This window comes from Mytilus trossulus, chromosome 1, assembly GCF_036588685.1.
Source record: "Mytilus trossulus isolate FHL-02 chromosome 1, PNRI_Mtr1.1.1.hap1, whole genome shotgun sequence".
NCBI classification, from domain to species: domain Eukaryota; kingdom Metazoa; phylum Mollusca; class Bivalvia; order Mytilida; family Mytilidae; genus Mytilus; species Mytilus trossulus.
In genome coordinates, this window is record NC_086373.1 from 89,221,279 (window position 1) to 89,234,517 (window position 13,239).

At 33.1% G+C, this 13,239-nt stretch overlaps 1 protein-coding gene across 1 annotated transcript; it reads left to right on the plus strand.

The window, feature by feature from the left end:
- The first annotated feature begins 8,224 nt into the window (after positions 1–8,224).
- On the plus strand, positions 8,225–10,437 carry LOC134689431 (uncharacterized). The gene has a single exon (XM_063549519.1). The coding sequence runs from the start codon at positions 8,234–8,236 to the stop codon at positions 10,175–10,177; it is 1,944 nt and encodes a 647-aa protein (XP_063405589.1). The 5' UTR covers positions 8,225–8,233; the 3' UTR covers positions 10,178–10,437.
- The last annotated feature ends 2,802 nt before the right edge of the window (positions 10,438–13,239 follow it).

A 13,239-nucleotide genomic window follows, 5' to 3' on the forward strand; every position in this document is an offset into this window, starting at 1 on the left:
AATATAGGAGTCGCAGTGGACATTCAAAACTTAGTATATAAACTGATCAAGCCGCTATGATATTTATAGTGAGTTTCTTGATATTCTAGGTACGGGGCGCCGAATGGGACTCTTGTGGTTTTGTACTCAAAATTCAATTTTGTACGGACAAAAGTGACTTTTGTTCAACAAAAATGAGTTCAGTTTAACAAAATTTGTATCATACTACAAATTCAAAATTTTGTCATACAAAATTATCTATCAGCGGACAAAAGTCACTTTGTCATGACAAAATTCATTTTTGTTACACAGACTTGACTTTTGTTACCTAATTTGAAAATTGGGCGACAAAAGTCAATTTTGTATTCAAATTAGTTTAGTTTGATTTCTGTGAACTAATTTGCATACAAAATCGACTTTTGTTACACAAAATTGACTTTTGTCTCAACAAAATTGACAAATTTGACTTTTTTCTCAACAAAATTGACAAATTTGACTTTTGTCTCAACAAAATTGACAAAATTGACTTTTGTCTCAACAAAATTGACTTTTGTCTCAACAAAATTGACAAAATTGACTTTTGTGAGACAAAATTGACCAATGTGATCAACAAAATTGACAAAATTGAATTTTGTCTCAACAAAATTGACAAAATTGAATTTTGTATCAACAAAATTGACAAAATTAAATTTTGTCTCAACAAAATTGACAAAATTGAATTTTGTCTTAACAAAATTGAATTTTGTCTTAACAAAATTGAATTTTGTCTTAACAAAATTGAATTTTGTCTTAACAAAATTGATTTTTGTTTCACGAAAGTAAATTTTGTCGTCACAAAAATGAATTTTGTCGTCACAAAATTGACTTTTGTCTCAACAAAATTGACAAAATTGACTTTTGTCTCAACAAAATTGACAAAATTGAATTTTGTCTCACGAAAGTCAATTTTTTCTCACGAAAGTGATTTTTGTCTCAAAAAAATTGACAAAATTGACTTTTGTCTCAACAAAATTAATAAAATTAACTTTTGTCTCAACAAAAGTCAAGTTTGTCTCACAAAAGTCAATTTTGTCTCACAAAAGTCAATTTTGTCTGACTAAACTCAATTTTGTCTCACAAAACTCAATTTTGTCTCACAAAACTCAATTTTGTCTCACAAAAGTCAATTTTGTCTCACAAAAGTGAATTTTGTCTCACAAAAGTGAATTTTGTTTCACAAAAGTCAATTTTGTCTCACAAAATTGAATCTTACCTCACACAATTGACTTTTGTTATTTAATTTCCATATCAGGTAACACAAGTCAATTTTGTATGCAAATATTTATATTTGCATACATTTTAGACAAAATTGACTTTTGTCATGACAAATATGAATTTTGTCTACAAAAATGAATTTTGTCTACAAAAATGAATTTTGTCTACAAAAATGAATTATGTCTACACAAATGAATTTTGTAATCACAAAATTGAAGTTCTCACAAAACAAGTCTGTAGCACATAGTTTTGTAAGACAAAAATGATTTTGTTATGACAGAATTGAATTTTGTACAAAACCACAAGAGTCGCGTACTAGGTGAGTCGTTTGGTTTTGAAAAAAAAGTTAGATCAATTATTTAGAAAATTATTTTTCTTTTAATTTTATTAAGTAACTAATATTTTAATTAAAAATTTTAACATCACAGTAATCATTGTTATTATTTAGTAATTAACTTGAATTGTTCGTAGTATTTTATCATTGTTTTCAACTTATTTTTACTTCAAAATGTTGATGTTTTCTTTATAAAATGAATAGCGAGTTTCTTGATATTCTAGGTGTCAGCCGATCCCGGCCTGCCTCTATAACGGCAGCATTGCCATGTACCATCATAGGCATTGTCAGACACAGCTAGTTTCCCCACAACATGTAAAAATCAAGTACCAACTCTCACAGAGTCATTCTTCTGTTGAGAGTATCGGTCTACAAAGAAAAACTAACTCTGCAGACCAACATACTACTACATAACATCTACAGTACGAATATCAACGTACAATATGTGTTATAATACATGTACAAAAGACTTTTCAAAACAAGAAGAAAAAGTATATGTCTTCTCAAAAGATTTATCATTCATTTTTAAAGTTAATATTTTGATATATTTTCAAAACAATGTGAGCAAAAATCTTTGTACTTTTAACATTGTATATATATATAATCGAATATCAGATCAGAAAACTCTCAGCTCCATATATTTTTTTTTATAATAATATTTGCTTACTTTATATCTATATAAAAATGTATTCATTTAATACTTGTTCTGTGTGTTATTAAGCTTCGTTCAATTTTATATACTGGAAATTGTACATCATTTGTAGATAAAGGCAAGCAACCACGTTATCCAACAAATCACTTCTTCCTCTCAAATGAACCATCAAAGTGTGTCGTGTGTGTGTGAAATCTAAAATAAAAGTTCAGGATAATTTTCTAATATAAAAGATTTAAGTCAGCGGCTTCATCAGTGTATATAAACTAATTTCTGAACGTCCTTTAGTAACCTTTAATTGACTGTAGCAAACAGGATTACACAAAATACAGGATAAAAAAAACCCAGGATATTATAGTTATTAACAAAATCATTACCCTTCTTATTTAAATAACATTTAATTAAAACTTGTAATGTCAGCTCAGTCCAAAATGTATGTCAAATATCTGTCACAATACAACACGTTCTTAAACTATATCGACAAAAATGTTTGGACTCGATGGTATCTAACATCCGGCATTGTGACGGAACATCAATAGACAGGGAAAGGTAGGTTTCTGCTTATTTTTTATTTTCTTTTATGATATCGAAAAATATTATGTGAGATGTAATATTTTCTACAACAGCTCAGATTAACGGAGAAATGAGTAAAAATGCACGTCAAAATGACGAATTGAGTAAAAATGCACGTCAAAATGACGAATTGAGTGAGCCTTAAATTTGTAAAATTTTTCGTTACGGAAAGAAAGATACTGACATGTAGACTGGGTGAATTTGTTTTCTCCATTTATACATATATCAATTTCCAGCCGCGCTCTTGCACCAATTTTTAACCGGAAACCGAAGTAATCCCCCGCCCTTTTATTGAAACTTTTGCTGAACAGACCATTTATACTTTCAGTCAAAGCGAAAATGATGACTGCACGTAATTTTTTGCTAATTTACCCATAAATATTTCGTAACATGCTCCGTAGAACAATATTTTTTGCCCCCTCCCTAACATTAAATCTTGAATCTGCATTTCTGGTCTTTCCGTGCTCAGAGCCATCCCCATATTTGAGTGGACTGAAATTTTATGCATTATTATATGAATGGGATGGGTCACACTTATGAATGGGGATGTGTCAGATTCCAGCCGCATTTCGGTATCCATTTTTAACAGAAAACTGAAGTAATCATACCACATCTTCTTTCTTATATAATCCCACCCGAAAGGAAAAGCTCTTCACGTGTAAAAAATTTTAAAGTTGATAAGGCGTCAGAATAATGTGTATACGTTTCAGTGTATGTGTATACATTTCAGTGTAAGACCAAATATTGATGACGGCACGTAAATTTTAGAACCGAATGTCGTGAAGGACGGTCGATCCGAATTAGCCTTTTCTCGATTTTAACCCCCAAATACCACCACCCAAAAGATCTTGAAATGATCAATTAATAAACTACGCTGGTAATTATTCCTATATTCCATAAAACAATATTCGCGGATTTCATGTGAAAGAAGAAAACTCGACACCCAATTTCAACTCTTTATATTTAGTAATAAAGATAGAAATATTAGATGATGTCTCTTTGTTTCTATACTAGTATGTAAAGATGTAAAATAAGAGGATGTGATATGATTGTGCCATCGTTTTAATTTATTTAAAGAGTAAAGCTATAACGTTTTACTATGCTATACGCTAACGAACATCAGATTTTGCGTTTTTTTACTGAGTTAACTAATAAAAGCCTTCCAATTAATATTTTATAGTGTGTTTTTCTATGTTGTGATTTTATTCTATTGTTTCGGAAAAGGGAGAAGGTTTGCTACTACTAAAACGTTTAATCCCGCTGCAAGTGTTTGCACTTGTCCTAAGTCAGGAATCTGACGTACAGAAGTTGTCTTCTGTTTATGTAGTTCATACGTGTTTCTCGTTCCTCGTTTTTATATAGATAATACCGTTGGTTTTCCCGTTTGAATGCTTTTACACTAGTAATTGTTGGGGCCCTTTATAGTTTGCTGTTCGATTTCTTAAATAAAATTTCCACTCCATGTGTTATGAAATTGTTGGGGCCCTTTATAGTTTGCTGTTCGATTTCTTAAATAAAATTTCCACTCCATGTGTTATGATTATCGTACTTTGACGATGGTCAAGTTGACAATATGATCCGAGACCACAATTATTTCGTACTATAAGTGCATTTCTTGTAGAAAATAAATGAAAATTAAAAAAATCTCACCCTTGCGCTTTCTCAATGAAAGATTTATTTTTAACGATCATATGAAAAAAGACAACCCTAGTGTGAAAAACTTATAGAGAGCTTGAACTACAATTTGCGTCATAACCTTTCATTTCTATTTATTTCGCAGTTTAACATTTTTTTTAAATATAAAGTAAAACAAAATTATATTAATATGTGTTCTAATAAAGTAGGAATTCAAGTGTTTACAAATTCAGCTAAATAGTAAGCCATTGTCATGTGAAACAATTCGTTTTCCAACGAGCCACCAAACTCCTTTTTAACGCTGAAGTTAAATTCTGTAGGACAAAACGGGGTGGTACACATTGACAAAACCGAATTTTTCCATTTTGACATGACCCATTTCTTTCATTCCATACACAGAAATACAAGTATTGAGGTGCTCAAAGTGACCTGTCTTGCAATCTCCATGTCAGTATCTTTCTTTTCGTACCTCACCTTACCTCATCTCACCTATCCTCTTTATATCGGTCCGCTTTTAGTACCCTTTTCGTGCAGTGTAAACAATGTTACGAGAAATTAAACATATTCGAGAAAAACCGAAGGATCACTCAATTCGTTATGTTGACGTGCATTTTTACTTATTTCTCCGTTAATCTGAACGGTTGTAGAAAATATTACATCACACAATAGAAAATAGTTGTATATTTTTATACATTGTATATTCTTCAATATCATAAAAATAAATAAAAGATAAGCAGAAACTTTTCTCTGTCTTCTGATGTTCAATCACCGTGCAGGAAGTTGGATACGATCGAGTTCAAACATCGTTTGCTGGTGTAGTTTAGACAGTGTACAAGCTGTTGACCACTTATAGGACCAACTACAAAATGTATATGAGGCCCCATTTCCAAATAAGCTATATATATATGACTAATACATGTCATATATAATCCCGCCACATTTTGTATGTATGTGCCTGTCCCAGATCAGGAGCCCGCTGTATTTCAGCGGTTGTCGTTTAAATTTGTTGATGTGTTACATACATTTTTGTATTTGTTTTTCGTTCATTTTTTGTACATAAATAAGGCTGTTAGTTATCTCGTTTGAATTGTTTTACATTTGTCATTTTGGGGCCTTTTTAAGCTGACTATGCGTTTTGGGCTTTGTTCATTGTTAGAGGTAGTACGGTGACCTTTTGTTAATTTTTTTGTGTTACTAGTATTTGGTTTCTTGTGGAGTGTTGTCTCATTAGCAACCATACCATACCTTTTTTTTTAAATTACATATAACCCCTAACGGGAAGGATTGTGCCTGATGTTCATATAATGAAATCATAATCTTTCAGTCAGTTTAGGTGAAGTCTGGAGCTGGCATGTCAGTTAACTGTTAGTAGTCTGATGTTATGCATGTATTCTAACATGACGTCCTTCAAACGCTTTGAGTACACACACGTGGTAAAATATCATCGGAATATATTGCATTGGCTGTTCCGATTGTACTCCCACGTCATATGATTGTTTATGAATGAAGTTCACGACGTCATAGAATGATGACGTAATAATTTAAGCATTTTACGGGAAAATACACGCTTCTGATACCGAAAATCATCACAACAAGGAAACGTAAACAAACGATGCTAAAATGTGGTATAAGCCCTTTTTTATATACATAGAAGATATTTAAAAAAAAAATATCATTAAAATTCATCCAAATCTATCTAAATATGTTATTGTAAATAGTTTGAGCATGTCACTAATTCTGTTTGCTCCCGTTCTTTACCGCCAATCTAAAAGTGCGTTTATTTATGGGAACGGCAAATATGTGCCTCCACCTAGAGCGCTTCGATCCAAAAGAATTGCCGTATTTGTCTTATTAGAATCGAAATAATTCATGGGGGCTTGAATATATCTAAATTTTACCACGGGTTGTCCCTTTATGCCGATATTTTACCCCTCGCTATCGCTCAGGGTAAAATATTTGTCATAAAGGGCCAACCCGTGGTAAAATCACGATATATTCAAGCCCCCATGAATTATTTCTGAATTATTGTCATTTTTTTATTTTCTTTGGTTACATCTTCTGACATCAGACTCGGACTTCTCTTGAACTGAATTATAATGTGCGTATTGTTATGCGTTTACTTTTTCTACATTGGCTAGATGTATAGGGATAGGGTTGAGATCTCACAAACATGTTAAAAACTGTTTGTCTCTAATATTTAATTAACTGTGCATTTGTATTCAGATATCGCAGATCAAATTTATTCGTTCTTTGTGTAATCATACGTTTTTTGATTGAGTTAAGTCTGCTAATTGATATTTTATCGTATGTTTTTATATGTTGTGATGTTATGCTATTGTTTTAGAAAAAGGGAGAAGGTTTGGGCCCATTAAAACGTTTAATCCCGCTGCAAATGTTTGCACCTGTCCTAAGTCAGGAATCTGATGTACAGTAGTTGTCGTTTGTTTATGTAATATATACGTGTTTCTCGTTTCTCGTTTTGTTTATATAGATTAGACCGTTGGTTTTCCCGTTTGAATGGTTTTACACTAGTAATTTTGGGGCCCTTTATAGCTTGTTGTTCGGTGTGAGCCAAGGCTCCGTGTTGAAGGCCGTACTTTAACCTATAATGGTTTAATTTTTAAATTGTTATTTGGATGGAGAGTTGTCTCATTGGCACTCACACCACATCTTCCTATATCTATTAACCCCGCCGCATTGTTGCGCCTGTCCCAAGTCAGGAGCCTCTGGCCTTTGTTAGTCTTGTATTTAATTCAATTTTAGTTTCTTGTGTACAATTTGGAAATTGGTATGGCGTTTATTATCACTGAACTAGTATATATTTGTTAAGGGGCCAGCTGAAGGACGCCTCTGGGTGCGAGAATTTCTCGCTGAATTTAAGACCTGTTGGTAACCTTCTGGTTGTTGTTTTTTTCTATGGTCGGGTTTTTGTCTCTTTGACACATTCCCCATTTCCATTCTCAATTTTATAATTCATAATTAATGCTCAAATAATTCGACAACGCAACACAAAAACTCTAATTAGTGGAACTTTCTCCCACAACCTTGATTTTCATTATGTGGTGAACCCTGAGTTTCTGTAGCTATTAAGGATGTTTGCTCCTGGTTTTTGAATTTTCTTCAGATAATCGAAATCCTCTGGTTTTATCCATGTAATGTCATTAAAAATATTTCCCCACTTACCCTTCTTTCCTTCCATTAAAAAAAAAACATATTCGAAAACCCTATAGAATCCTTGTTATCTTCTCCTTATTTTTTTTAAAGAGGAAGGCTTCCAATATCATAAGTTTGAAAATTCTAGATAGAATTTTTTCAATGGCTTTTATCTCGAAAACAAGCACACGGACACTTAATTTTGTTCAGTTCTTAATTTACATAATATCAACAGTATTTTTAAAAGCTTGTTATTATGAAACAGAGTATAGCGAACAACCTTTTAAAAGATTTTGATTTAACTTTGTGTTTACAAAGAAGGATGTTGTTCCAGTTTTAGCAACATTTCTTGTATATAGAAAATAAATATCTAATTTGATTTTCAGACGTACAGGCAGCAGGACAATTGTTTTGAAAACCTCAATCCACCAAACTTGGTTCGAGCCATGTGTTCTTCAACAACATGTCGGAAAATTGCGAACACGATATGGATTCCGTATATTATGTGCGGATTTCTCTTGCTCTATATAACATATTCTCCCACTAATCGCATACAGATATTTCAACGTCAAAAAATCAAATTAGACAATGTAATTGTTGAACAACATACTATGCAAATTAAATATCCAAAAGAAGACCGTGATCATATTGTGATGGGAATTTTGAGTGCAAATGGGAAACAACGTTTTCGAGATACTCAAAGAAAAACTTGGATAAAACCAATGCTTCGTATGCAACATATATTGCCATTTAAAATAACTTATAAATTTTTACTAGACGAGCCATCTACTGAGTCAATTGCAGAAAATACATTAAATCATGACATTGTATATCTGAATGTAACAAATCATGGACGAGCTGTAAAATTTGGGGAAAAGATGTACACATGGTTTAAATATGTTCATACAATATATCCTGATGCTCTCCTTGGAGGTAGAATAGACGACGATGCATTTTTGTGTGTTCCACAGGTATTCTATAGACTAGATAGCATAAAGTCGAGTAATCTGTACTATGGCTGGAGGCATGAAAAATCAAGACAAATAAATAGAGACAACAGAGTGGACGAAATGTTTCTATTTTTAGGACGTGATCTTATGTCCAGTATTTCTAAAAGACATTACTGTGGTCAGGCAAAATGCAAAAATAAAGATGACTTAATTGACATAGACTTTGGGGATACTTCCCTTGCAGAATGGCTGTCTATATACAGTGATAAGGTTAATTTTATTTCTGACAATGACAGAATAGTACAGTGCGGAGCAAACTCCCACGCTATTTACAAGAAATATTTAAAACCTGGTTTTTGTCTAAAACAGTTGGTTTTTCACAAATCGACCTATGAAATGATAGAACTTCTACAATCATACAACGACTTTGAATTTATGGAGAAAAGCAAAGTTGAAGAATCCATTAAAATGGATGTTCATGAACGAACAATTATAAGTGGTGTGTCTGGGTCTATATTTTCTGGAGACGTGGTAAGAAAAGCTCCTCAAATTAGTATAGATGAGAAGACCACACTATTTTCAAACGAAAGTGACTCTAAGATCTGTGATAATTGGGCTGTGGTTACTACCATTCATCAGCCATCTAACTCGGTACGAAATATAGCAAAACACCCCTCCTGGTGTGTCGTAATTGTAGCAGATGTGACGACGCCATCAGAAGACGCTTATTTGAAAAGTGTTGTAAATGACGAAAATAAAAGTAAAGTTATATACTTATCGATTAACAAACAAAAAACTTTGTATCCGTTATTATCAGAAGTTATCCCAGTAAAACATTTTGGGAGAAAAAATATCGGATACATGTACGCTATTCACCACAAAGCAAAGTATATTTGGGACTTTGACGACGACAATAATGGAGTACTTGATTTAAACGAAATTGAAAGATTATCCAAAGGAGAATCAGTCACAGTTTGTAATGACAAAGGAAGTAAATTATTCAATCCATATCCTTATTTTGGAGTATCTGAAACACGTGTATGGCCAAGAGGTTTCCCCTTGGAGTCCATCAAAGATAACAAAACGATACCACAGATATGCGACACAAAAGTTTCCGTAAAAGTTGGTGCAATACAGTGTCTTGCTAACGAACAACCGGATGTTGATGCTATTTTTCGATTTACTCGAAATGTGCCATTTAACTTTTCAGCAACTAAAGAAACGCATAAGCCATTTGTTGTACCAAAACAAACATTTTCTCCCTTCAATGCGCAAGCCACGCTGTGGACGTCGTCCGCATTTAAATATATGGCGTTACCGATAAGTATAAATGGACGTGTTAGCGATATATGGAGGAGTTATATAGCACAATATTTTTTTTATCGGTCTGACTTAAGACTAGCCTTTTCTGTGCCATATGTTGTACAAGAGAGAAATATTCATTCAATATCTGGAGATTTTAATGCAGAGCTGGATATTTATGAAAAAGTGGGTGCTCTTTTTAATCTTGTGATGAACATGAAAGATGACAATCTTGTTTCCGTTTATGAAAATCTTTATAGTAGTAATTTTATTGAAAAATGTGACCTTACTTTTATAAAGGTATGGATGGAAACATTTCTGAAGGTCACTGGCAGTAATGTATGATCGATTGTCCATTGTATTTCAATTTTGATAAATGTAAAGCCTAATTTATTTACGTTGTATAAAAATACAGACTCAATTAGCAGTCATCCTAACGATAGAACAATATTCTAAAATTTGAAAAGTGAACGAACAGATATAACGCTATCAACTTCGAATTCATCACACAATCAAGTACAATTAAAAGTGCAAATGATAGGTGATATATTACCGTTGTGTTCTTCAAGGAGAAGGAATTTTCGAATAAATGTGAATAACATGCATACAGATTATTGTTTTGGTATTTTGGTCCCATTTGTTGTCATGAGCTTGTGGAGCCGTAAACAATTTTTATAAAGCTTCATATTTCTGAAGGTAGAATGCATGGATGTTGCATGCCTTGCATGTATGTGTGTACTTGCACGGTCCTTATGCCCGTCAGACAGTTTTTACTTGACCTCGACCTCATTTGATGGATCAGTGAACAAGGTTAAGTTTTAGTGGTGAAGTCCATATCTCAGATACTATAAGCAATAAGTCTAGTATATTTGGTGTATGGAGGAATTGTAAGATGTACATGTCAAACTGGCAGGTCTTATCTGACATTTGCCTTATTTTCATGGTTCAATGGTTGTAGTCAAGTTTTCGAGTTTTGGTCTGATTTTCTTATACTGTATGTAATAGGTCTACTATATTTGGTGTATTGAATGATGATAAGGTGTACATGTCCAATTGGCAGGTGTCATAAGAATTTTATTTTTTTGTCTAATGCTATATGCAAACAAAAGGTCTACTTTATTTGATGTATGGAAATATACATTATGATCCTCATGTAAGTCTCGCATGTTTTATTTGATATTGACCTCGTCTCCAGTTCATTTCTCAGGGTTAAGTTTTTGTGGATTGGTCCGTTTTTCTTAAACTATAAGCGATAGGTCAACTTTAATTGTTGTATGGAAGGATTGTAAGTTGTACATGTCTGCCTGACATGGTTTATCTGACCTTGAACTTTTGTTCATGGTGCATTGGTCAATGTCTAGTTTTCTTTGTTAATATAAAAAAAAGAAGATGTGGTAGGATTGCCAATGAGACAACTCTCCACAAGAGACTAAAATAACACAGAAATTAACAACTATGGTCACTGTACGGCCTTCAACAATGAGCAAAGATCATACCGCATATACAGCTATAAAAGGCCCCATAATACCAATGCAAAACTATTAAGTCTGTTTCTTAAAATTATTAGCAATAGGTCAACTATATGCAGTCTATTGAATGATTGTAAGGTGCAGATGTATTTTTCATTTGTTTTATAGGATTTTGAACTCATCTTCTTGGGTCATGTTAAGTTTATGTGGTAGTTGTAGTAAAGCTTTATGTTTAGGACTATCAACATAATATCAATGGTTAATAATGAAGGCGAGAAGATTCAGCGTGTGCACTCTTGTGTTGATTATTGTTTTGTCGTTATTACAAGAAATCTCCTTTTAAAAGAATGCCATTCTACCCTATCAAATTTACCCCTGACACTTGTGTTCCTGTGGACTGGTCATTATTATTGAATCTTATGCAGTTCTATTGGATAGAATGTTGTCTCATTAGCACTCATTACACATTTTCTTATATATATTGTAATTACTTTTTCTCTACCTTTTACTTGCTGATTATTTTAGGCCGTCAAATGGCGTTTTACAATTCAGCAATCTCACAATGCAAAGTGAGCTATAGAAAGAAAACAGGGTCTCATTTATAACAAACAGTAAATGCATATCACATATTGCGGAAAGCAATCAGAGATAACCACTGAATTATTAGCTCCCGACTTAGGACAGGGACTTCTAGAATTGGACAGGGCTTAACATGTATCTGTCTCTCCCATCAATTGCGATAATGGTGTAACAGCACAAAATAAAAACAAGTTATATAAATCAATTGGAAATTGCTCGACCCACCAGATTGACACGAAGCACAAAAATAACTGATATAAAAGTGCTTCCGTCTGTTGTGTTGTCTTAAAAATCTTAACTTATTTAGGGAAATATTTCTTTTAGGTTTGTACACTAAAGTACTTCAAAATTAATTGTGAATAAAACTTACTAATGTATCATGTTACTAGGTAAACTTAAAAACCAAAATGAAGATAACAAACACACACAAAAAAGGAAACATTTTGCGATCTATTTTTTTGTCGAGCCTGCGACTTTTGTCGCAGAAAGCTTGATACAGGGATAGCGATACGTCCTTAGTTAACTTCTTAAAAGCTTTATATTTTAGAAGGTGGAAGCCCTGAATGCTTCATGTTTTGTATATGGATGTCTCATGTTACAAAGTTTACGCCAGTCACATATCCAATGTCCTTGACCTCATTTTCATGATTCAGACCGTGACTACTTGAATAAAAGTTAATATTTTTTGTAATGTTAAATTCTCCCTTATTATGAGTAATAGGATAACTATACTTGTGTGTACCTTGCAAGGTCCTGATGCCCGTCAGACAGTTTTCACTTGACCTCGACCTCATTTCATGGATCAGTGAACACGGTTCAGTTTTGGTGGTCAAGTCCATGCCTCAGATACTATAAGCAATAGGTCCAGTATATTCGGTGTACCAAAGGACTGTAAGGTGTACATGGCCAACTGGCAGGTGTCATCTGAACTTGACCTCATTTTCATGGTTTAGTGGTTATAGTTAAGGTTTTGCATTTTTGTCTGTTTTTCTGTATGCAATAGGTCTACTAAAGTTGGTGTATGGAATGATTGTAAGGTGTGCATGTCTAGCTGGTAGGTATCATCTGACCTTGACCTCATTATTATGGTTCAGTTGTCAAAGTTAAGTTTTTTGAGTTTGGGTCATTTTTTAGTGCTATATGCAATGGTGTATGGATATATTTATTATCTATATGTCAGTCACGTAGGTTTTATTTGATCGTGACCTCATTTTCACAGTCCAGTGCTGAGTTTTTTTGTGTTGGTCTGTTTTTCTGAAACTATATGCAATAGGTTAACTATATTTGTTGTGTGGAAGAATTACTAGCTGTTCATACATGCCTGACATGCTTCATCTGACCTTGACTTCATTTTCATGG

Excerpts from the sequence above, each read along its gene's own strand:
- LOC134689431 (XM_063549519.1), top strand. The coding sequence starts at position 8,234 with ATGGGAATTTTGAGTGCAAATGGGAAACAACGTTTTCGAGATACTCAA.